The following is a 26,004-nucleotide window of genomic DNA, read 5'->3' as shown; positions in this document are numbered from 1 at the left end:
ATGAGCATCAATAACTGTTTTTCTGAGGTACTGAGAGATTTCTTTTGTTCGTGGCATGACGTGTTTCCACACACCTGGATAGTGAAGACCAAACTCAAAGTTTCTGATCTTTATATACGGTGGGGCCTCCCAAACTCATCCCTGCAGATCTACCGAATTATTTTAACACCTGATTCTAATCATCCCCTCAATTGAGGGGTTCACTTAGTTTTTCACATACCCTGAATCTTAATTACTCATTGTTTGTCTAATTCATACATCATGTTGTTCCAAAAGACATGGAATTGGTTAATATAAGCCCTACTGGATATTTAAGAAAAGGTTTTCATTCAAGAAGGCTATCATGGTAAAACTATGGAATTTCCATAATTATCATTGGGGTTCACAAACTTTCTCAGCACTGTATTTGTTGTGCAAATATACCCTTTCAAGTTTAAAACTTAAGCATGAATAAAAATAACAAAAATAAATAAAATAATTAAGATGTTTAGGTTTTGTTAAAAAAAAAAAAAAAAAAAAAAAAAAACACCTTTACGAAAAACCACACTTCTAAAATATAATTTTGTACCAATCGCTCAGATTTTGAGCTCCGGTCCTCTTCAGTCCCTGTTTGGAAGCACACCAAAACAAACCATAATCCTGAGCTCCGTACTAAAGCTGGGGATCAGCTAGTCCTCTACTTTCTTCCGCTTCTTTTTTCGTTGCACTTGGTATTAAGTTGGTACGCAGCTGGGGATGATCCCGAGATATTACCGTACTAGCTGGTACGCAGGTCCAGACTAACTCTGCAAGTTTGTTGCAATTGACCTGGGCTTATAAAACAAAATCATTCTTAAGTATGCAGACATTATTCTTCAAACTGCATGGGACATGGACTGTAATACACAGATTTAAAAAGCATGTCATTTGAAAGTATATATCTGTTATGCATGAGTCTGATCATACATCATTTAGGGGAAATAAATGTAGGATGATAAACTCAGGGGCAGATACATGCATATAACGGTTTTCTTTAATATACAAGAACATTGGAAACAATACATGTTACAAATGGGTGTATGCTGAACATTGGAGACACGTAGAAATTCATACGAGTAAATAAAAAAAGTTTTATTTTCTGATTTGAAATAGTGCATTCTGGTCCTAAGATGTAGAACAGTAGTTCTGCATTTTCATATAACTGAAGAAAATAAACATTAACTTAGTGGTGCTTAGGGTTCTCTATCAATTCTTTCCTGAAAGGTTTTCCAGTTTCATTTGAAGTTAATAAATACAACAAATTATGGCTGATTGATTCCCTATTTGATTTATTTTATGCATCTGAAGAATATACAATAGCTATATTTGCAGTATTGTAAAACAATGGAGCACGTCAGTTTGTGCATTTTATAAATTTATCTTTTTTTTTTTTTTTTTTTTACAAATTTACATCTATAAAATATTCTTCTTATAACAGCCACCTAACATAAATATATATAAAAGGCACCCAATTTAAAAGAATGAATCATTATCCTCTTTACATAAACTCATCGAAATCCCGTTAACTAGCTGGGCCAACATTTATAAATAAAAAGATTAAATGCAGTAATAAGAGACATGAAAAAGAGAAATACCATTGACACTCAAAATAAAAACTGCAGCATAGACTTTGAAGTTAAAAATGCCAAAAAGTCTAGCGGTTTTGAACCTGTACTATTATTTGCTCCCAATTAGAATGTGGTGCAGCAGACTGCACACCTTTTGCCACCGGCCAAGCTGTTGCTTTTTGGCACAGGTGTTTTATAAAGGGATTATTCCACCCAGCAATCGTATGGATGGCATTTCTAACATAAACCAGGGTTATCAAAAAACTCACCTATTAAACATAATGGGTACAGATGCTTTCAAAGTTTTGGTTGCATCTAACCAATGACTTTATAACTGGCACCTTGCAAAGACAATTGAAATTCTGTCTCAAACACACTCGTTCATCAGAGTTGAAAGAGATTTTAAACAAATCCTAGAACTTTTATTTTAGTACAAAGATCATGGCTACATTTAATAATTACATACACTGTACACGTTTGCTTTATGACCCAATATTGACCATGATTTGTTAACCAAAAGGAAAAACAAACAAATCTGTTTCTTGTACAAGGTCACCCTCGCAGGCGTAAAGCAAATTTCTGTTGCATTTAACACTTTCCGATTTGATGGTAGTTTATTACGCAGTTCCAGACCAGGTCTCTCCTGTTTCAAACCCCAGTGTATAGAGACAGGAAGTAGATGTACAGCAGAAAAATGGGGTATATCAGAAGTGGCTTCTTGGTCTTGAATTCGTCCCCAACTAGCAAGGAAGCAGCACTGTACGCAGCCCAAAACACACCGAACAGCTGAAAAACAACAAACGATGCAGCAGGAACAAAACGTTAAGAGCAAACAACACTCCAATTAATGCACTAAATTAGCATATCAGAAATCGAACAACCACAATGAAGTATTCACCAGAATTCCAGTGCATCTTATCGTGTACAGATGTCATTACATACATACAACACAGTGTGAGCAGCCAGTACTGCTCAGATTTCCTTCACAGTCCTCCCACCCAAATGGCATGAGATGACACAGTAAGAGAAACCCCCCACACAATGGATTAACTTAGAAACTAATTCTATGCAGAAAAAGTAGCCGTGCTTTGCTGCTGAAATCCCATAAATCAAGGGTTTTGCATAGTGTGTTACATTGACAGTTTTAATATCCTTTTCCAAAAAAATGAGTAAAAAGCTTTGATGAGTAGTGGCCAATGTCTCTGCTCAATGTTGGAAGGATAATGCAAACTAGAACAGCTTAAGACCTGTAACATGAGCTCTGAGGTTCCTGTATTTAATATTCCTATGTAAACATATTACAAGCAGAAAATTATAGGCCCACATTTAATTGAATATTTCTTTGTTTCAGATTTACTCCAGAAAAAATAAAAATAAGGACTTGACACACTGAGCCATATTTGTAGCACATGTGGTATCTGAGGCACAGGACTTCACATAATTTACTAATGCAGTAGAACCAGTAAGATACGATACACTCTATAACTGATGGACCGCTGGCATGTGACACATGCTGCTACCAAATGAACTGTACTGATGGAAACTGATCAATGCACATTTTATTAAGGGTTTAAAACACTACATTCAGCTCTTAACAGGACAGAATGGATTCAGTTGCAGATAAATTTAAAAAAAAAAAAAATCATGTTTTACTTTTTACATGCTGTCACTTCACAGAACTGCCCAGTTTAAACATGTTAAATAAAAGAAAACAAGAAAGCAAGGGACTGTAAAGTTATTTTACCGATAAAAAAAACTTACCTTTATCAGCGTAGCTACCACTTCAAATCCCCCAATTACCAAAAGCAACGGAGCTATTACTATTAATGGAAGCAAGGAATATCCAATGACTCCAAGAACCTGACCATACGAAACCTAGATAATATTAAGAGATTAAAGATTATCATGTGTATGATCATCATTAAAAATAAGAACATCACTTAATAGAGTTAGATACAGTTTCTTTTTTTCGGGGCAGTTGAGAAAATTCCTTACTGATTTTAAATAAGTATTCCCCTGCCACACCTGTAATTAAATGTAAATGATATGCACATTACAGTTATCAGTATCATTAAAAAGTATATCTCCATTACCATATAAAAATATAAGTGTGACATACGCAAGGATGAATGGACTGAGTGAAGAAAAGGTTCCTCCATATGTCCACATATTTTGATATCTTGGTTTATGGAGCCCATATGTCATTTCCTATGCGTTTTCTCTTTGTAAGTATCATACATTACTTCACATGTTTATTAATAATCAATACTTACTTCACCACCTAAGACTCTAGCCAGCAGGAAAATTGTCAAGGATCCAAATATCCAAATAGTTATTATCCAGGACACTACCTTTAAAAAACAGAACAAAATCAGTGAGACTCAGATTAGAAAACCAGATACTAACCAAAGTACAACACCCAGTTGCAAGCAGTGTAGAGTACACTACATCCTAAACCCCTGTCACACTGGCATGCTCTACCCGGGTCAGGACCCGGTATCATGCAGATCAGCTACGGGATTTCACACTGCTTTTGATAAAGCAGGGTTGACCTGGGTGACAGATGCAAGAGCTCAGTTGGAATGAAAACCGTAACACACAATATATAATGAAGTGTTACATACATGGTATACATGTATAATAATTAACTACTATAAAACACAAATGGCACTTGAAATATATTTATTTGTAGCCTATAATCATACATACTAAAATACATTCAAAAAGTAGTCAACATAAGAAAATAAATTCCAACTGAGCCTACATAGATGGCTTACCGCACCCCGCACCTCCCCCCCAAGCCTGGGAATGGGATATGTCTGTTGTCCCTGTACACTTCCAGCATGTGATTGCAGCTGAGAACTAAGCATCTGCAGAATAGGAACCAAGCTAGCTATAAACTCCCTAAAACAAGTGCCTATTTCTGACACCTGCTGCACCAGAGCCTGGTGATTTTCAACAATACAACTCTGGTGGTCGGATAGGTTTTGCACACCTACCTACTGATGCCCTTGTTGGTCCTTCATGGCATCCAATATCTTGATGATGTAACCTTGCCCACTATTTAAATCCCTCTGTGCATTTAGCAACTGAAACAAAACGTCTCTGATGTCTGCTTCAGTATTTCTTCATCTGGCAGGGGCCCCTGTCTTGATCGGATATTATTATTATTATTTTATTTTTTTTCCATTGCATTTTTTCATTGCAAAATGCACATTATAAGAGTTGTATATCATAAGCCATGGCAAAATATCCACCCGAATGAGGGTAAACGACTAATGGGGTTTAATTCTTTACAGTCCATTTATTCAGCGCCTGTCAGGCGCATCAGGTCTAATTTATTTTCACACTACTTATTTTACACGCGCTGTTTAAAAGTAATTTTATTCACAGTAAAACAGGTTTAAAGGGCACTGCATATCAACAGGACACTGCATCTCTAGCCCCGCCCCACCCCACCCCTTGTTCGCTGTATTTATCACATATCTCTTCATAGTCATGCATACTGATAAATCATCTCTGATCACTTGATTTATCACCAAACTCCTCAATAATGCTATCCAAGTCATTATTTTATTACTATAACTCAGAAAGCTTGGTAAATGTCCGCGATTTTCTTTGAGCGCTGGATGCGGAAGCAGCAGTCTTGTTTGTTTATGTCTGTGGTGAAGGGACAATGCGTATTGCTCAGATCCGCCTCCTTTTTTCTGGCTTCTCTTGGTCTCTCTCAGCCATTGAAAGCTTTTCTCTGCTTTTTCTGGAAAAAAAAACGACTAGGGACCTGTGACTGACGCCTTTTTGATGATGTCGGACAGGGTCCGACTTCGGACCAGAAAGGAAAAATTTTAATGTCGGACCTGGTCCAACATAGGACCGCAAAGGGTTAAGGTTTTTTTTTTAGTTTTAGTTTTTTTTTATCCGTGCCGTCACGCCAGATAATCGTAAATCAGCATTTTATATGCGGTGTTCTCATAAAACTACATTCTGGTTGACAAAATGCACAATTTTAAATGAAGTTTACAAATTACATTGGCTGCTGCTTGCTGGTGAGCCAGTCGTCTCCTTGTACACCAGTAGCTTCCATAACAGCGAATTATGCTTTCATTTGTTTCTCTTGATCTCATTAGCATGCATTTTGATTAACAAGCTCCCCTTATCTAGTCGTTGAGACAGGAAGTGATGTATGTGACCTGCGACAATTAAGCTTTTTAACGAGAAATTAGTTAATTAACGACCTCATCAACTCAATTTCAAAGCATTAATCGGATTTATTTTATTAACAAATTCCGTCTGAAAATCACTTGCTGCTAAAGCTGTCGTTACTATACCACGAGTTTGATACAATAACGCTGATGTTTGAAAATCTCCCCCCCCCATGGGGTCCCGAGCAGTGGGCTTGAAAACCACTGATCTAGATCAATTGAAATGACCCCTATTTGTGTTTCTTTCCAGTTCCTTGCCCACTTACCCTGAACTGTCCATACAGCGAGATCATAGAGAAGAAGAGAACCACAGCCAGCGGGCCCCAGAAGTCAGGGTTATCCCTCACCACCTGCCGGTTGAACCCCAGAGATGGCATTGGCATCAGCACACAGCGGATTTTGTAGTAAATGTCTTTCAGGTCTATGTCGAGTTCCTCCCTGCGATTTAACAAAAAAAATCAAAAATCAAAATCAAAACACACACATACACAGTAATGTTTATAATTAAATTGAGAAACATTGCACACTGTTGCTAGGGATACTGCATAGTTAACAGGTTATTATTGTAAATAATACTTAAGTACTTTACCATGGTATTTTTGCATAGCAAAAATCAAGGCATATGTTCAGATATCCCAATTTTCTGAACAGCACACACATTGTGCTTTTTATGTCTAGAAAATCTTTTGATTTATTTTCCCTGGTGAGGTCTCATTGCAGCAGTAATTACAGGCGAGACTGGTTGTCTGGTCTGCCATTCTTGCTGCAAGTCTATGAGGGAATGCCATTGTTTGTTTGTTATGGTTTCCATCTGTTTGGTGCGGTTAGGCGTCTGCTCAAGCACTAAAAAAAACAATAACTTTTGCCTTTGACATTTGTAAGCCTTATCCTGTCAGAGTCTGTGTTGCATTATTACAATCGCTCAGAATTTGGAACGTCAAGCATTTCAATCCATCAAGCTCAGCCCACTTTGCTTTATAGAGCTCATTTACCACTTTTTGAAATATATCAGTTTCTCTTAGTTTTAAAGGTATAATTTAGATAATAGTGTTACTTGTTTCCGTTTATTTTTTCTAAGTAGTTTGATCTGATCACCCCACCTCTATTGAACATTTGAACTATTCCATTTACAATATGTAATTTTGAGTATACATGTTTTGAGCTGAGATTACGCACAGGAGAGGCTTGGTGTCCTCAGGGTCATCTTCCTCCACCTCCAGCAGCCAGCCGTACCCTCTCTGTCTCAGGAATTTAGTTGCAGAAGCATCCTTAGAGTCACCGCCCACGTTCACTTTAACATCTGGAGATTCGATTGAACCGCTGAGCTCTGGAAACCACACAAAAAGAGAGATGCATCACACATGTGACCTAAACATCTATTATCCTCCTCCGTTTATATAACAAACAGATTTCACTGGAACAGTACTGCACAGAAACAGACTAGCCATGTTAATCATCTTTGCTTTTATTAAGTGATTGGGTTTTTTATTCCTTAATTTACCAAGAGGCTGGGGCTGTGTTTTATTTATTATGTCACAATGACCTATCTTATCCCTTTTTGAAATTATTAAAAACTGTCTACACGGCTCAGTAACCAATTAGGTGCACCTGACGAAAACAAGAACGTTCTGGGGTTTTTTTTGTTGTTTTTTTTGTTTTGTTTTTTTGTTGTTTGTTTTTTTTTAAGAGTAACAATTATTATTTTTATTTATGTTTTTTCTCCTCACCGCAGCGGGTCCCCACATAGCACAGACGTTCTGAGGACGTGAGCGTCCTCTGATCTCACAAGCCTAAAGCCAGAATCGCTTTTATGCAGAGTAGAGGTGGACGGGCTACCGATCCCGGAGAACAGAGATCAGCCCTGCTTTTTATCCACTCTGAATGTGCTCGGTGTCGGGCCAGTGGGGTTCGCTGTCGAGATGAGGAGAAGGAGTCCCTGCCGGTTTCTCACCCACCACCCCTTCGGAGTCCCCAGCAAAGTTCGGCCTCTTTGCACAGCCCAGACATTGTAGATTTTGAAAAAGCCAGAGCCTTGAGGTTTACGTGTTTCCCAGCTACTCTTCATTACCCTAACTTAAGAATGAAAACAACAAAATACTTGCAGAATAGGCATATTATTTATTCTCTTTTTATTTTAATGTTCCACATTCATGTTTATGATTCATGGACAACTGTAAAGCACATTTCATTATAATTGTCCCTTTTAGGAAATTAATTTACTCCATTAGAAATCTGACTTGCGTGGTCCCCTGTGCCTCATATAGTAAACGCACGACCGCTTGGCATGCGGATCGAGTGACACTAACGTGATTTCAAGTTTGCTGATCTTGGCTGGTGGCCCACAGGGATCACTGCATTGGTCTCTGAGCACAAGTAAAGACGGAAACTGATATGGGGAAAGTTGACAAGCTCCATCGTCCCCTACTGAGGTCTGGTGTGTATACAGTCCAGGCAGAGACTTCCCAGACTGAGCCCTTGTCTGCTGGGTTCAGTAAGTTTCTTAGCTTTGACAGCTTCAGTCCTGATCAGTAAGTGGGTTGCAGTGGTAAGGCAACATTCTTTCCTGTTTGTTTCTTGTGGCAGGGTGAAAGCCCTGCCGGTGCACAGGTGTGTGTGGGTAATATAAATAAAGGAGGCTGTGTGGTCCAGTGGTTAAAGAACAGGGCTTATAACCAGGAGGTCCCAATTTTTTTTCTGAGGTCCCAATTTTTTTTTCCACATTTGCAACCATTTGGAAATGCAGCTTCTTTTAAACATCTATCTATCTATCTATCTATCTATCTATATATATATATATATATATATATATATATATATATATATATATTAATTTTGAGTTTTTTCTTGAGGAACACTAAGTGATCTATCTACATGTTCTGGTTCACAAAAATCCTGGGGATTTTAAACTGGCCGGAGCAGTCGAATTTCACCGTCGTCCTGATGAGATTATAAACACTAACACACAGTGCTCGCTTGTTGAGGCTGCTAAAGTGCATTCTAATAAACACTAGTCTCTAATTATCAGTGTAGACACGAATTAATGCATGCACTCCATGTGAAGTGCCTTTTCTACGGTATGTAATGTTAATTAGTAGAATTTATGGTTATGAATAGAACAAAAATACCATACCCTTCCAATGTACCGATTTAGCCAGTAGAATACCTAATTTCTAACTCTGGTACCGAATCCCCACAAATTGATCGTGTGTGCTGAATTTTGAGCTTCAGCTGAAGCCCTTTTTTTTTTTTTTTTTTACTTGCTTAATTTCCAAGCAGGAGCAGTCGCACTCAGAACCATGTTCATGGCTTGTTCCATTACTGCTCAGAAGAATATGTAGGATAAGAATTCATAACATTATTACACACAGGGTTGGGTGCTGGAGATTAAAAACTGAAGAGATTTTAAGAAATATTTTGAGGGTGTTTTTGTGAGGCTGAAACTTCTAGGTTTCATAATCTTAACCCATCTCATGTATCCCTTATCCCTAAGGGAACACATGCTTGTAATAATACTAATTTAAATTAAATTTATTTATTTTAAGGCAGTTTAGCCAGTCATTGTCTTCCTCACTCATTTAGATCCCTAATTATCACTGAGTTATTTAGTTTTAAAGTAATGACATTTAATTCCTGAACCCTATGACTGGACAGCCAGGTAAAATAACCATTCATTCATATTTTAAGCCCACAGGTTTTCATTCATGGCATGCTTAATGATTTAGAATACGTTTCAAAAGTTGTTTTAGGCTTTTCTTTGATGCATTATACACCATAGAACTGATAAAAAAAAAAAAGTCTGTATACCAATACATACATTTACATACTAAAAGAAAGTTGTTATTTTAAGTATCTACAGATGGAGCTATAGTACAAACTGGTAACCTACTCAGTAGGCTACCAATGTTCAGCACTGCTGTAGTCCTACCACAATTCACTTTTCATACTATGTATCCCCCCCAAAAAAAAATTCTAATGGTATCTGTAATTTCTTCCCTCCATTCAAAATAAAGTTTATACTGCCTGCTTTAAAAACAAATCAAGTATGGGCCAGGGCAGGGCAACTGTGCACAGGGTTAAGAAGACAGGGCAGGCTCTTCCGCACGTTGCAATTTGTTCCTGAGATTTTGTGAGACATAATGAAACATACAGATTTTTGTTGTATCTAAATAAGAACATTACAAACGAGAGGATGCCATTCGGCCCATCTTGCTCGTTTGGTTGTTAGTAGCTTATTGATCCCAGAATCTCATCAAGCAGCTTCTTGACGGATCCCAGGGTGTCAGCTTCAACAACATTACTGGGGAGTTGGTTCCAGACTCCCACAATTCTCTATGAAAAAAATAGTGCCTCCTATTTTCTGCATTGTAGGTTGCAGGAAGTTGCATATTTTAAAGTTAACATTTCAAACATTCTCTGAGAGGGGCGTGTCGCTCACTAGCACACGATGAGCCGCTTGCTCTATGCCACACAAGTGTACATATTTTTATCTCTCAAATGTTGGAGGGTATGAAATACTGTACGTACTGCTCTTTGTTGTTTCATCGTAATATTATTAAGACAATTAAGCTGAACAACTCTGTGTCGCGAAAATACTTGCGACAACCTGTCATTTCACAAATAACATTTACAATACATAAACACAGGTGACGTTTTCCAAGGCAGGGCCTACTGTACCTTCAGCGTCAGTGGAGGACACGAACGTAAAATCTCCGTTGGTAGGGGAGAAATGCTGCGCCTGCTGCTGCATTGTCGATGATTAGCAGATATCCGTCTTTACTGCAGGACGACTGACATTTACACCAGACAGGTAATAAACTCCGGTACCAGATTTTCCCTGTACTGTTCAAACAGTCTACTCCATACTATGTATCCCAGTGTAAACGAAACTGTAAACAGATCGTGGATCGAAAGCAGGAAGTGCTAGGGCAGCTGGGAAAGGCGACACGTCAAGACCAACACAGCAGCAGCAAGGAAGTTCCTCCTACCGGAAAGAACCTTTTAAGCAACAACTTACAGCATGGAACGCTGGTTTAACATCTAATCAGCAATTTTTTAAATCAGCAGTTATATTTGATATAAAATGTACTATTATAAACAAAACATTACTGATATCAGTAATAAAATTGCTGATATCAGAAAATGCAGGATTATGTTAAGAAGAGCCTGCCATAGTACAGTATTCTCAGACTTAAAAGATTATTATTTATTTTTTAGCAGACGCCCTTATCCAGGGCGACTTACAATTGTTACAAGATATCACATTATTTTTACATACAATTACCCATTTATACAGTTGGGTTTTTACTGGAGCAATCTAGGTAAAGTACCTTGCTCAAGGGTACAGCAGCAGTGTCCCCCACAAGGGATTGAACCCACGACCCTCCGGTCAGAAGTCCAGAGCCCTAACCACTACTCCACACTGCTGCCACTCTAGCATTAACGTTTTTAATAAAGCTTTGAAACTCAGCCTGCCTGTGCGTGTTTTGTAACTCATGATATACTGTACAGTGGAATGTACTACTGCAATGCAAGGAGGCACCAAACAGGTATTTCTAGCTGAGTTTTGTCCTTAGCAGCGTTGTTGAGCTACAGAACTATATTTGAGTGGAATACAAAAACAAGTTTCTGTTTATTTAAGGTATACAAACACCACAAAAGGAATTCCTTACAAGTTTTATAACATATACATTTTTAGCGCATAGTTAGCAATGCGCCACAAATCTTAATGTTGCTTTTGTTTCCCCCCAAAATTTGGTTTTAAATGGGTTATGCAGTAATGCAATTGTCATATAATGTAGGGCTTGCCACCCTGTGTTATAATACAGTGAATAACACATGACTGCACAGTTTGAAGGTCTTTAATATTTATGTTGTCCCTACAGTTTAAAATATACATAATTTGAGATGCCAGTGCCATTAAAAATTATCATTTGTCACCAACCAATGATGTCACTTCATTCGAGAAAGGCATTTTTTTCTATTCTTAGAATATGGAGAGAGAAAGAGAAAAGCTCGGAGAAAAGGAAAGAGGGAAGGGGAAGTCGGTCGTGTAAAGAGAGGGTGGAAAGGTTATGGACAGAATAGACAAATTGCTATACTGTGTTGCAACATCCTTGTACAGAAGACCTATCGGTGCAGCTGGGAAGGGAAACAAGCACTAAAGGAGAGAGAGCCTAAAGTGCTTTTCATTTTTTCATGTTTTTTTTTTATTTACAGAATAAAACTTAATTTACTTATTGGTGGGCAGCTTGTCATTATCTTTGTTTGGACTCTCTCTCTCTCAAGACAGATCCCATCTCTCCTCACATACTGTAAGAAGGAGATGCTATTGTAACAGCGCGTCCAGCCGGAGTACTGGGGCTGGGTTTATGGTCCACTTCCGCCTGTAGCCTGCAGCTACTGCGTTCACAGAGCATGAGAGAAAGGGAGCGTTCGCGTGCGCGTGGGTGCTGTCCGTTTGACGTCACGTTGCTACTAGTAACACCTTCTCCAAACCTTTTGGGAAACTTACCAGCAACATCACCTCTTTATACTCTACGTGCATAATTAATGACTTATTATATTTTTTGATGTATATAATGAAACGTAATTACATTTAATTATTTAATGTATCACAATGTATCACACATGGGGATTATTATTATTTATTTCTTAGCAGACGCCCTTATCCAGGGCAACTTACAATTGTTACAAGATATTACATTATACAGATATCACATTATTTTTTTTACATACAATTACCCATTTATACAGTTGGGTTTTTACTGGAGCAATCTAGGTAAAGTACCTTGCTCAAGGGTACAGTAGCAGTGTCCCCCACCTGGGATTAAACCCACGACCCTCTGGTCAAGAGTCCAGAGCCCTAACCACTACTCCACACTGCTGCCATTCATTTGCAGTCCATTATATCTTAATAAAAAAAATTAAACGTCCTATAGTTACTTTCTGGATTATCAGACTATATATACAGTGTCAGTTTGATGCAATTGTTGAACATTAACTTTATTGTAACAGCATACATTACTTATCATGGATTAGTACATTATGTTTAATTTACTATTATTACTATTTTATATTGATTAATTAATTTTTTTATGTGAGTAACACTTTAAAATGTGTCTGTAATTCATGATGAATTACGTATGAACTAATTTATCAGCATGATGATATCGGGATTCATGATGAATGCACTTTTAATTCTAATAATTTAATTCCGTGTGTGCAAGTCATCATGAATTACATATGAACAGACACTTATTTTAAAGTGTTGCAATATTAATATAGCGTTGACAAGGCTGTTCACCTTTCTTTGTATAAAGATAACATGTCGTTCCCCTCCACGAACAAGGGGGCAGCAGTAGTTTTAATAATTATATGAATTATTAGAAGTCCAAAGGAAAAAATAACACCAAGTAAAAATGAGCGCGTGTTTATTTAGTATTTACAAAAAAAAAAAAAAAAAAAAAAAAAAAAACTCGATCTGATTTAAATTAAAACCGCTGTTTGTTTTAAATACAGCTCTTCTGCTGTGAAACGGAAGCACATTCAAACAATTCTTCCGTTACTTCCCTCTACACTACAGGACTGTGGTTGGCTGTGATGAAAGAAGCGACTCAGCCAATCAAACCCGTTCTTTGCTGTGTCGCTGAAAATTTGCCGCGAAGGACAAACTTAGCCCACAGCAACAGCAGTAAAGGATAGGAAAAGGAGCGGTAAGATACTTAAAATTACATCATTATTTAACGTAGACGCTGCCATTTACACTAGACAACATGTAGTGTACTATATGGTTTTTAAAACGTGGAAACATGTGCGGCATAGCATGAATTTAAATGTAATACACATTTCAGATGGAATGCGCTAAGAATTTGAACTGCTTTAAAAAACATCACATCACAGTGATCTTGTAATGCACATCAGCGCTTTTTTGTGGTGAAGGGGAACGTGGCCAATGTAGACGTCTCTCTGCTCTATCAAAATATTTATTTGTTACTGCATTTTATTAGGTATCCCGTTAAATCTATCATTAATTGATTCGTTGCATCTGGAGATAAACAGTTAACCATCAGTTAGTTTTGAAGAAACAAAACTAGCAAAAGTTTATATTTGGAGAGCGAAAAGATGCAGTAATCGGCGGGTTCTGGAAGATGACAGGGCTACTACGACTCGCCTTTGTGATAATAGTCAACAATTTGAGTATTGTTTCGTATATACAGCAATATGTAAACGAAATATAGTGCAGCTCCCGTTGAATAATGCATGTCTTCAACTTTGCAGGCTAATTATTTGTAAAAGGTAAAGTCAATCATATTCATTTAAACAACCGGGGGGTGCATTCAAATCTAAACCTTGGTCAGAACATCGGAATTCCGAAGTTACTCGATATTACGATTACGTTATCTATAGCGCGTTTACAATTAATTATTAATTTGCAAAGTTTAAAAAGCTCACCACAGATGTATTATATGGTCGTGGTGGTACACTAGTCTCATTGTTCAACGTAGTTTCTGTCTGTCCTATACTTGCAAAACAAATATTGCTCTCAGGAGGTTAATCCATATTTAAGCATTTTGTTTCTTTATAGATTGCGATGAAATTAAAATACCTGAATTAATTTTTTTAATAATTTGTTTGCCATTCTTGTATTTTTATTAATGCAAAATAATAATAATAAAGTAACAGGTTATTAACAGGTACAAAAACCAGTTAACCATACATGTCAAAAGTATTCAAAGCCTACCACACCATTGCTCACTATCTTTTGATTTCATTCTTTACGTGGGACTAAATGAATGTACCACGTGTGGTAGAAGGCCATGCTTTATTAAATCCTTCAACAGACAACCAATTCAATTGTTATGTCATATCTCCTGCTGGCCCTGTTAAATATGTAAAATCATATATAAATTGACTGTCTAATGTTAAAAAGTACTGTGTATATATATATATATATATATATATATATATATATATATATATATATATATATATATATATATATATATATATATATAATTTTTTTTTTTTTTTTTTTTTTTTCAAAAAATATTGGGAGGCCTGCAAAGCAAATGAATATATTGCATACACGAAAAAAATACACGGTTTTAGTTTTTAGTGATCTTTGATTATTTACAGGGCTTGGAGATTGAGAATGGGTATTTCAGGTCTGCTGCAGTTTATCAATGAAGCCTCAGAGTCGGTCAATGTGAAGAAGTATAAAGGTCAGACTGTCGCTGTGGATACTTACTGCTGGCTGCACAAGGGAGCCTTTTCTTGTGCAGAGAAGTTAGCTAAAGGAGAGCCCACACATCAGTAAGTTATGCTATTTTTCCAATTTATCTAAGTCGAGCACACATGCAACAGTAACATTATTTTTGTAATTTTCACCAAATTTTCACAGTTTTAAAACCAAAAATCCCTAGGTCTTAATGATAAGAATTAATAGGTTGTCTTGTCTGTGTGTGAGAATATTTTGTGTGTACAGGTGTTGGGGAGGGAAGGGAACTGGGCTATCATAGTTGATTTCACAGAAGGCTACAGTTTGGATTAATATAGTATACAGAAATTCAAATAATATTTTTTTACTGTTAAATTTAACATTACAGTGAGACTGCACCTTTAAAAATGTAAAAACCGGTAATACATTTTAGAATGTATTAACTGTAATTCCTTACGTTGCTTTAAATTGCATCAGAAAAACAAAAATCCAATACTTTGTCTTGAAAGATTTAACGGCATTTTCTCTTGTTTCAGGTATGTATCTTATTGCATGAAATTTGTGGATATGCTCCTCACTTCTGGTGTGAAACCCATCTTGATTTTCGATGGATGCAATTTGCCTTCGAAAAAAGAAGTGGAGAAGTCACGCAGAGAGTAAGTGCTGAAACAGAGTTCAGTTTTGTGTGACTTTTGAAACCAGTCGATGGAGGCTTGGTTAATTCCTGTACAATAGAAAGGACGTTTATTCAGTTGCTGTTATTGCCATTGTTTTTTTGGTAATTACAAGCAAATCACAGCTGTGTGGGTGTTTGGTGTTTGGTTCGGCACCACCACGGCTATTGTACACATTTTCAAGTCATTCCAACAAGTCTATCAGAAGTTGTAAGAGTTGCAAGCATTCTAACAAACGGCATTGCATTTTGATCCATTCTTGGTTGTACTGGGTATTTAATAAGACACACTTGAGCTTGATGCCTACACACTGTGGCTAATCACCTGGATTGGGTGAAACTGCTATGCAATAGGAGTCTTATTTCTTTCCCTGTAGAAACAAATATCCATCCATACAACAAGAAGTATAAAAACAGTATCCATGCTGCAAAATAATTTAAATCTATTTAAACCCCCAAATCATGGTATGTTTAGATATCAATAAAACAGAACAGTATGCAAAGTAGGGAAAGGGTTTGCAGACTTGTGCCTGCTTTCTGTTCACTGCCCTGTGAAATGCCAGATGTGTACCTGCTTTGTTGTAGGCGTCGGCAGGTGAACTTGCAGAAGGGGAAACAGCTGCTTCGAGAGGGAAGGCTGTCTGAGGCCCGCGAGTGCTTCACACGCTGCATCAATGTCACACCAGCCATGGCCCATGACGTTATCAAAGCAAGTGCCTTTTTATTCATGTCAACCTTTACTGCTTCCTGTTACCAACCTGTTGAATGTTAATCTCTGAACTACATAGTTTTATTAAAGTTACATTACACTATATTCGGATAATGGGATGATTTCTTCAAGAACATGTTGTTCTGATGCTATTTTGTAATTGATGTACACACAAAACAAAAAACAATTCATGCACATTCATGTGGCCCTTTGCTTTTGCTAATGCAGACTTTAATCCTGGACCACTGTCTTGCAGGTACAATTATTCAGGACTTCCTAAGATTGTTCCTTTGTGGACCAGCCTCTCCCTCACTTTCAGATGTTTTCCATAGAGATTGTATTCACCTTTTAAGGTTCTGTAAAACAAGAAATTACTGTGCTACACACTGGGCATCGAAATTCCCAGCACAATAATGGCTTAATTTTTGTTCTACGCATTCACCAATCCTCTATGGATGTTGGGTATCAAGATTGTTCTGTATATTTGCAGCAAACATTGTTTGCTTTTACAGTGTGGTATGACAGTAGACTAGAAAGGGATTCATGTTTTCTCCTCGGTCAGGCTGCCAGAGCTCGTGGTGTGGACTGCATTGTCGCTCCCTATGAAGCAGACGCTCAGCTGGCCTTCCTAAACAAGAGCGGGATAGCACAGGTAGTGATTACGGAAGACTCGGATCTACTGGCTTTCGGCTGCAAGAAGGTACTGAAACTGCGCACTTGTTTTTTTTTTTAAAGGTCTTGGAAGAGACACTGCTTTCTTCATTTACTTTTGCATATATGTGCTAGATTTAATTTCCATCATAGAATTATGATGGGTTTGAGACATTGTCTTAACTGCTTTCTTGGTCAGGGATTCCCAAGCCTGGTCCTGGGGGATCCCTGTGTCTGCTGGTTTTCATTCCAACCGAGTTCTCAATTACTTAATCAAACCCTTACTTGAACTAATAATGTACTTAATTAGACCTTATTAAATGTTGCCGATTTCAAGTTACTTTATAAAATTGTATCGTTAACTTGAAATCTCCAACTGTTTAAAAACTGAAAACAATTAAAAAGGTCTAATTTAAGCTAATAGTTAAATTAAGTGTTCAATTAAGTGACTGAGAAGTCAGTTGGGGGTGCTCCCGAGTGGCGCATCCAGTAAAGGCGCTCCTGGAGATCGCAAGTTTGAATCTAGGCTATGTCACAGCCGACCGTGACTGGGAGTTCCTAGAGGGCGGCGCACAATTGGCTGAGCGCTGCTCGGGTAGGGAGGGCTTAGGTCGACAGGGGAATCCACGGCTCACCGCGCATCAGCGACCCCTGTGGCCGATAGGGCGCCTGTGGTTCTGCAGTGGAGCCGCCAGATCTGTGTTGTCCTCCGGCACTGTAGGTCTGGTGGCATCACTGTGGATCTGCAGTGCGAAAAATGACGGCATGGCAGGAGCACGTTTCGGAGGACGCGTGTTCCAGCCGCCGTTTCCCGAGTCGGCGGGGGGGTTGCGAGCGGTGAGCCGAGGATACAGATAATAATTGGGCATACTAAATTGGGGAAAAAACCGGGGTAAAAAAAAAAATAAAAAATTGGCGACGAGAAGTCAGTTGGAATGAAAACCAGCAGTAACAGAGGTTCCACAGGACCACGACTGGGACCCCCTGGTCTAGATCACTGAACTGATTTAATAAAATCATTCAGGACATAATCAATATCTTCCTGACTAATTGTAAGTTAACAGGATCTCGAATTGTTGTTTTTAGGTGCTCTTGAAAATGGACAAATTTGGAAACGGACTGGAAATTGATCAGGCCTGTCTTGGGAAGTGTAAACAGTTGGGAGACGTGTTTACTGAGGAAAAGTTCAGATACATGTGCATCCTCTCGGGCTGTGACTACCTGGCATCTATCCCTGGTATCGGTTTGGCCAAAGCCTGCAAGCTATTGAAGATGGCCAACAACCCTGACATAATAAAGGTAACTTGTATTATAAGGTACACTGCCTCCTTGATCTAATAATATCTAGCCACATGGTAGCTATCTTTCTGGCATGGGTTCCTATCTCGTATTAAGCTAGGAATTAGGAACAATGATCTCCAAGTTTCATTTGTTAATGCAGGCATTTTTTGCAGTTATGTTAAAGTTGTAAAATTGTTCTTATTTTTCTTCGCTCAGGTGATTAAGAAAATTGGTCAATACCTCAAGATGAGTGTGACTGTGCCAAACGAGTACATTGAAGGGTTCACCAGGGCGAATAACACCTTCCTTTACCAGCTGGTCTTTGACCCAATCGGCAGACAACTTGTTCCTTTGAACCCATACCCAGATGATATTGACCCTAAATCACTAAGCTACGCCGGGCAGTATCCTTTGAAACGCAATTCATGTTTCTATTTTTGTATTGCTGATATGCAGTATTTTAGAAATAGAAAGTGTTTTGGAATTTTGGCACTCGCTTCAAAAGTGATCAGTGCTTTGCCAATATTGGATCTGGTGTACTGCACAATTTGACAGCTATGTGTGGTTTTTTATACATAAGCCAAGTTGAATTACATTGATGCAATACCTGTTTTGACTGATGTATTCATGTTTTGGTTTGTATGTTTTCCTTAATTCACTCTTCTTAGCCACATTGGGGATAAAGATGCTTTTCAAATTGCTCTTGGGAATGTGGATATCAACAGCATGGAAAGGATTGATGATTACAACCCAGATACTGCGAAGGTAGGGTGGCTGGCTGCCTGCCTGTACCTCACGCTTGTATGAAACTTGTTAAGAGAGTTTTTTGGTTATTGATAGTATCAGGATTGGATAGTATATGGAGGTGTCCTGCCTGTGTGTCTGTCCGTCCGTCCATATATATATGACGCACTTAAGTGTATATTCAGTTGTTAGGGTTAGGACATTCATTGGCAACATATTTTGAGATCAGAATCAAGTGGGCTATTAAAACATCTGTCTGCATGTCATACTTGCCTTTTTACATGTGTATTGGGTAGGTGTAATTCATGGAGTTATATTGATTCCAATGGCTACATTTTGTATTTGTGGGGATGTAGGTCATGAAAAGAAATCAAAATACTCTCTTGTGTTTTTTTAAGTGCTGTTAATTCTTTATTTTCAGCCTGTGAAACCAAAGAGCCGTGGCTGGAATGACCGGAGTGCTCCATGTGAGCTCAGTATATGGAGTCGGGGATATACACCTGCTGGCAGCCTACTAAAGAGCTTCCAATCTCAGTCAAAGACTGAGGCATCTCCAGAGAAACCCTCTACCAAAGGACTAGCGAAGGTGATCAGTACCAAGGGAATAAAGCTGCCACGCAGGGAGAAGCTGACCAAGAGGGCAAGGGAGGGTAAGTTTGAGACTTTGTATCTATAGGCTCCTGCACGCCAGCTTGTCTATGCATATGCATTTATAACTGCAGATATCTGAATACCAGCGTAAAGAACTCTGTTTATTTAAAGTTGTTTACTTTATTATTTCCTACAGAAAATGGTATCTCTGAGACAGACCTGCTCAGTCAGTATTCATTCTCGGGCACCAAAAGGTTTAAGAAAGAAGAGACTGAAGTTCCACAAAGCAGTGAGTCCCCTGGACAAGGCACAGGAAAGAGCCATCGGGTAGAGAACGCCTCTCCTTCATCTGAGAAGCCCGGCTCGCAGCCCAGGGTGCGAAACAGGTTTGCCACGCTGCTGCAAAGGAGGAACCAGGAAGAAGAGGACACTGAAGTGCCAGTGACACGTAGCAGGTACAGTACAGCCTTTCTATATGACAGACTGGTGTCTGTTCTGTTAGTAACCCTCTCTATGGCATTGTGACGTCACTGCTGATAAATTCCATGGAGTTTGAATTACAATAATTCAATAGTACTTCCTGCAGAAAATACAGCAATGAAAAACATGATATTAAGTAAAATGACTATAGGTGCAAACAGGTCATGCAGATTGAAATTTAAAGACTGGAAGATCATGGTACAAAACCCTAGGCTTAAATGTCCCATTGGTGCCAGATGTTGGTAACACATTTTTATTGATTGTTTTTCTGTCCTCTGTCGTTATCAGGTTCTTCAGTAACTCCAGTTCCAGCGGAGATTCTGCAGTCAAACAAGGAAGTGCAGTAAAATCTAAGAAGGGGGATTTCAGTCAGTCTGAGACACCTGACTTGCTGACATTGATAGACACTGACAATAAAGAGGCAGAATCCAGGAAACTTGGACTCACTAGCCCCAGTCCCCAAAGCTCTCCATCTCCTTCTCCCTCAGGGAGAGGTACGGGGATCTTTGGCTGGTCAGGAAGACTAGCTGAGAAAGCAGAAGCTCGCTCCTCTTGTGGGCTCTCTTCACTGCAGCAGTTCCATAGGAAGACGGACAGCAGCCCCTACTGGGGCAAACCGCACCCAGAACCCTCTGCATTATTAAATAAACTGAGTGAAGAGGATCGCCCTTGCCAGGAAGCAGAAGAATCAGACAATGAAGACCATCCCAGGAGTGAAGGAGGAAGCGCCCCTCAATCTCAGGGTACAGTCTGCCTATCTCAGGGCAGCCTGACCTCCAGTGGGGAACCTCCATTTTCCCAGATATCCCAAAGGAACACAGATTTTATTGTAAGCATATTTGTTGTTTTTTTAACATAATTGGATTGTATTGATTTATGTTGCACATTTGCACCGTGCAGATACCTTACTGTGTACCTGGCAACCAAGAATCTACTACAAAGCTTTTACATTGACCAGAACACATGACAAAGAAGGAATTTGCATAACAAATAAACATAGACAGACTATTCACACAAAAGGGTTTTCTGCAGGATTCTAAAATAAGCTGTTTTTTGATGCAATAGGAGGTAAATCTAACCTCTCATGTTTTTTTAGGAAATCAAGAGTAGTCAAGAATTGAATGCTAGTGAACGTGCCAATTGCTCCCCTGAACTGAATGAAAAGAAGTCTACTGGTACCAGGACTAGGGTATGTACCTCTGGATTATTCAGGGCTACATCTGAAGTTGTGGCGAGAATTCATTCTTGCCACTTGACCAGAAATACAATGTTTTTGAAAGAAAGTAAATGTAGAATACTGTATGTTGTAGTACTTGGCTGTCATGAAGTTGCATGGCTTGAGGTATACCACACATGCTGTGGCTTATCTAGAGTGCTGAATTCTGTTACTGGCTCGGAAAAAGCCATGGGGAACACACATTGCCCAAATGTTTACCGGTAAAGCCTACGTGTGCATCTTCAGAAAGTGTCTTGTTGATGTAGATTTATTGGATCTTCTTTTTGTATTGGATTAAGAATTGTATTAAAAAAACGTCGGACAAAGGAACCAGTTGGAGGAATCGCCTGACGTATCTTCTTGCACTCTTTCAGGTGTCGGAGTTGCTCAGAGACAGTCCTGCTGGTTCAGAAAAGACCAGTAAAATCAAGCTCTCCGGACCAGCCAAAGCGAGCGGGCTCAGTAAGAGGTCCTCTCAGAAGAAGGTCGGGGTCAATGATGAGAACAAACCGGGCTTGCAGGTCACAATCAGTGACTTGTGGAAGAATTTTGGATTTAAAAAGTGAGTATTGAATCGCTATACGTGAGTGTAGCAGGGCCTCGCGGCACTGGCAACATCCTACAGTCAGCACTCGCATATCCGACCCTATAAAATTTTGACTTCAGTGACGGTTAAAAGAGTGTAACGCATATATGATAATTTCATTTTGGCCCGTTCCAACCTTTTTTCAGGAAACAATGTCAAAAGTACATAGATGAAAGGACTGTTTTAAAATAAGTAGGCTTCCATTTAGATGTACTGTGGTTGGTTTTGTTGGTACAGTACTATATTTTCAACAGAAGTAGTATTTTAATTGAGAACATTATGATTCTGAAAATCACTTCTCAAAAGAGACGACTGTGGACACGTAGACTGAGTACAGTACATACTTTTAAATCCAGTACGTATTGTAGCAGTATGTAAAATTCCCCATTAACGACCCAACAGCAAAATGAAATAAAAATGTTACCCTTGCACAGAACTGCGTAAAAGGGAATGCAATTTAGCAAGAGATTAAAAAAACACCAGTTTCCAGAATTAAAACAGTATCCAAAGTCAGTATTCAGAATTGCAGAATATAGTGCTCGATAAGGCCCTGATGTCACAGTTCACTTGCAAATGAAAATACACAAAAGCAACTAAAGATCACAGATTTAAAAAAAAATACATCATGATATCTAAAACTGTTTAATGATTAACTTTTACATTATTGTGACTTGTCCCATTCGCTTTGTTTTTGCTGCATTTTCATCATGTGAAATTAGAGGAAGCGCTGTGTAACTGCACATTAAAGACAGACTGATTTGGCATGCGATAAAAAATAAAATAAAAATAAACACATGTTGTGACCAATAAAGAAGTACATTGTAACATTGAAGAAATTTGAGCTTTGTATCAGAAAACCGGTGATGAGTCGGAAATCGCGCATGACTGGTAAGTGCATTCATTTGTTACATATATATATATAATGGGTATTGATTTTATTCTTAATACAAGGGCGGTAAAACGTGACTGACATATATCTGGGTAATGGATATCCGAGTGCTGACTGTATACCACGTATTTATCTTATAAAAAATCTAGACAAGTACAGTATTTTATTACTGAGATTTATTATGTATTGTTATTTATGATGTATCCTGTTTATTTATATATATATATATATATATATATATATATATATATATAAAGTCCTGTAAAATAGAAATAAGGCAAACATATTTTTACGAGATTGTGCTTGTCTCTAGAGCTTTACAAACAAGTGAAGAAACTTGTCTGCGCACTTCCTACATTACCCAATAGGTGGGGCAATGTAACAAGTCAACTAAACATGTACTTTTCATAGAAAATCTGGTTAGTTAAATGAATACCAACAATAATCGGACATTTTAAACAGAGCAGCTATTCTGCATTCTTCTTAAACAAGAGTAAAAACAGCATTTCAGTATTTGGACTGTTACTTATTTTGAGTATTGCTTAAATGCAATTAGCCATAAATTACAAATGCCACCATCAAAACAGTATCTTTTATTGTGCTTCATTGTATTACTTCATCATGTAGGTATGGCATTAATAGAAATGCAATATCATTTATGTAGGACTAATTGTAGCATTGGTTGTACAGGGACCCAAGAACCTGCAAATATGTATGGAATGTGTTTTGCTGCATTCCCCAGCTTATGTAACACTTCTCTGCAAAAAAACAAAATAACTGTTACTGTGTTGTAAGAGATTGCAGGGACCCATAACCAGGTGTTAATTTGTGCCGGTTTACACCAGATCCGGTAACTCTTTGTCTGAAAGGTGAGAATTACACAGTTTGCAAATAATAAACCGTATGGAAAAATATATATATACATTTTTATTGTTGCAAAAAAACAAACTGTATATACCTAACATGGTTCCATAAATTGAATGACAAAAGTGTACTGTAACAAGGATGCAACATCTATGAGTAAGAACATTTACTATTTTTATTACAACCGCCAAAAAAAAATTGTTCTTAACAGATCAGTCTGGTAATGTTCAAACCTGAAGGTTATGTTAAAACATAACTAGACTAAGGTCAGCATACAGCTACCGACACCAACAATAAGGCACAAAATCCACAAGCACAAACAAAAATGCTACCCCTCTTCCTCATAACATCAAGGTACCATTGGTTTATAAATTAACCCCTACATGTAACCCTTTCAAAATTATACTCCAGTGTTACTGTAGCAAATTGCTGAATAATGCAGTATTCTGGAGACTAATTTTAATGAAGTAAAATGAACATGTGATTCGAATGCTTCGTAAATGTTCCACAAAACGATCTGCTAAACGTCTTCTAGTTTCCCCGATGTATAATTGGTTGCATTTTGTGCTAATGATGCAGTACACTACTCTTTCAGAAGTACATGTAAAGGGCTGGTGGATGTGGAGTGATGATTTAGGGCCTCTGATCTCAGTTTGGGAGTTAATATAGTTGCATGTCGTACATCGTGGTCTGTTGCATGGGACTGTGCCTTTTTAAAGGTTCTGCAGAAGAGCGAATTTCACTGTGGACCACGTATTCTTTGAGATTCTTGTCTCTTCTATAGGACATTAGTGGAGGATTTTTTAAAAATAGGTGCTGTAGATGGGTCTTACTGTAGAATTGTAAAATTTCTTTGCACAATTTTCTGAACATGAGCTTATCTTCAAACTTGGAACTTTGGAGCCTCTTGGAATGAACATTCTATTGTGATATCATCTTAACGTCATCCTCAGAATTTGTAGAAAGTTTACTGCACTGTGTTACTTTTCTTTCTACACAGCTGAAGAAGGGCTTTTGCCTGAAACGTCCTGAAATGATTTTTTAATCATTTAAACTTTTTGTGTACATTTATTTTTGTTTTATTTTTTAAATATTTCTTATCAACATATATATATATTTTTTCTTTTTAATGTTTTTCCAGAGGAAAAGAGAAGGTTAGTCCTGACAAGAAAGCTGAACCCTTGTCCCCGGTTAAGGACAATATTCAAGCTCTCACTCCAGACACTGACAAGGACATCTTCAACAACCCAGAGTGTTCGCATGTTCAGAGAGCCATTTTATGCTGACAGTCTTCCAGCATTCCTTATTAAATGCAATGGTTTAGATTATACATGTTTTTTTTTAATGTTTGACTTTTTTTACAGGGTTCTTGGGGAGGGGATCTGTCAAAGTAAATATTATATTTGTATATATTTACTGATGATAAATAGTCAATGTATTTTGTTACTGAATAAATATTTCAGAGTTTCTCTATTATTCTGTCAGGTTATTATTTTATTGAATGGGTATTCCTTTCTATTTCTGGACTTGTCAATATTTCCCCATGATTTATACCTTTCCTCAAGCTTGTATACTTGTTTCTATGATACTAAGCTTGCTGCAGGTGTCTCCTCATTCTGTCTGCTGTATCTTCTAGTGGTATCCAAAACAACACCTTGCCTCCATCTCCAAGACAACGCCTCATCACAGTCAGCAACAGGAGGGGCATTGGGTGTAGCTTGGTCGAAACCTACATTAGTAAAAGCAACAACAGATTCCAGCAAGTGAAACACAGAAGGAATTCACTCAAGTTATCTTATTGAGAGGAACTGTAGTTCCTTGTGCCAAGTTATCAGCGAAGAGGGAGAACTGCCAGAGACTGTCTATACAGCAAGGATAGTTTACATGCTTTCAGGGTATTGGCGCAGCAAAAGTAAAGTCAGCCAAAAGCACCATTTCACTTTTAATTTGTAGTTCCCAACACTCTTGGGTGAAATGTAGAAATAAAGTCAATACCTGTGTGACAGAGAGCGAATGAATCGTAGTCAACAATCTCCCTCCCGACCTGTGAGAACGCGGTATAACAGGAACAGAGTGCCCCGGACTGGATGGTTCGGCAGTTAATTCCCGGGTCAGTCGGAAGCCGGCCATCCAGGAAGGGGGCAGAGTCACAATACCAGAAGTCATCGCCCTAGTACGGTAAGCGATGTGTAAGTCATGGATTGGAGGAGACGTGATTGAACTAGCTATCGGAGGGGGCGTTACTAAGGGTATTTCGGGGGATGTGACGTAGCAATCTGTTCCTTTGTTATGGTTGCAAAAGACCTGTAAAGAAC

General features: G+C 38.2%; 2 protein-coding genes across 2 annotated transcripts; one reads left to right on the top strand and one right to left on the bottom strand.

Annotated features, from left to right (window-relative positions):
* Positions 1–994: 994 nt before the first annotated feature.
* Positions 995–10,768, bottom strand: LOC117410519 (protein YIPF4-like). The gene is made up of 6 exons (XM_034017125.3): positions 10,463–10,768; positions 6,965–7,115; positions 6,055–6,226; positions 3,860–3,937; positions 3,348–3,461; positions 995–2,372 (listed from the first exon to the last, which is right to left on the bottom strand). Exons 1-6 carry the CDS (start codon positions 10,533–10,535, stop codon positions 2,235–2,237), a joined length of 726 nt encoding a protein of 241 aa, XP_033873016.1. The 5' UTR covers positions 10,536–10,768; the 3' UTR covers positions 995–2,234.
* A 2,563-nt stretch (positions 10,769–13,331) lies between these two features.
* Positions 13,332–25,165, top strand: LOC117411526 (exonuclease 1-like). Its single transcript, XM_034019154.3, has 14 exons — positions 13,332–13,500; positions 14,924–15,100; positions 15,542–15,661; positions 16,264–16,387; positions 16,950–17,087; positions 18,125–18,337; positions 18,536–18,723; positions 18,988–19,084; positions 19,485–19,713; positions 19,851–20,109; positions 20,423–20,963; positions 21,231–21,323; positions 21,725–21,912; positions 24,831–25,165. The coding sequence occupies exons 2-14, from the start codon at positions 14,940–14,942 to the stop codon at positions 24,973–24,975; spliced, it is 2,496 nt and encodes an 831-aa protein (XP_033875045.3). The 5' UTR covers positions 13,332–13,500; positions 14,924–14,939; the 3' UTR covers positions 24,976–25,165.
* The last annotated feature ends 839 nt before the right edge of the window (positions 25,166–26,004 follow it).

Source organism: Acipenser ruthenus, chromosome 6 (genome assembly GCF_902713425.1).
Source record: "Acipenser ruthenus chromosome 6, fAciRut3.2 maternal haplotype, whole genome shotgun sequence".
NCBI lineage: Eukaryota > Metazoa > Chordata > Actinopteri > Acipenseriformes > Acipenseridae > Acipenser > Acipenser ruthenus.
This window is presented reverse-complemented; position numbering and strand designations above follow the sequence as displayed.

Excerpts from the sequence above, each read along its gene's own strand:
- LOC117410519 (XM_034017125.3), bottom strand. The coding sequence starts at position 10,535 with ATGCAGCAGCAGGCGCAGCATTTCTCCCCTACCAACGGAGATTTTACG. Across the intron at positions 7,116-10,462 it reads GTCCTCCACTGACGCTGAAG|AGCTCAGCGGTTCAATCGAA; the intron begins GTACAGTAGGCC and ends TGTGGTTTCCAG. Across the intron at positions 3,462-3,859 it reads CTAGAGTCTTAGGTGGTGAA|GTTTCGTATGGTCAGGTTCT; the intron begins GTAAGTATTGAT and ends AATATTATCTAG.
- LOC117411526 (XM_034019154.3), top strand. The coding sequence starts at position 14,940 with ATGGGTATTTCAGGTCTGCTGCAGTTTATCAATGAAGCCTCAGAGTCG. Across the intron at positions 17,088-18,124 it reads TGGCTTTCGGCTGCAAGAAG|GTGCTCTTGAAAATGGACAA; the intron begins GTACTGAAACTG and ends TGTTGTTTTTAG. Across the intron at positions 19,085-19,484 it reads ACAACCCAGATACTGCGAAG|CCTGTGAAACCAAAGAGCCG; the intron begins GTAGGGTGGCTG and ends CTTTATTTTCAG.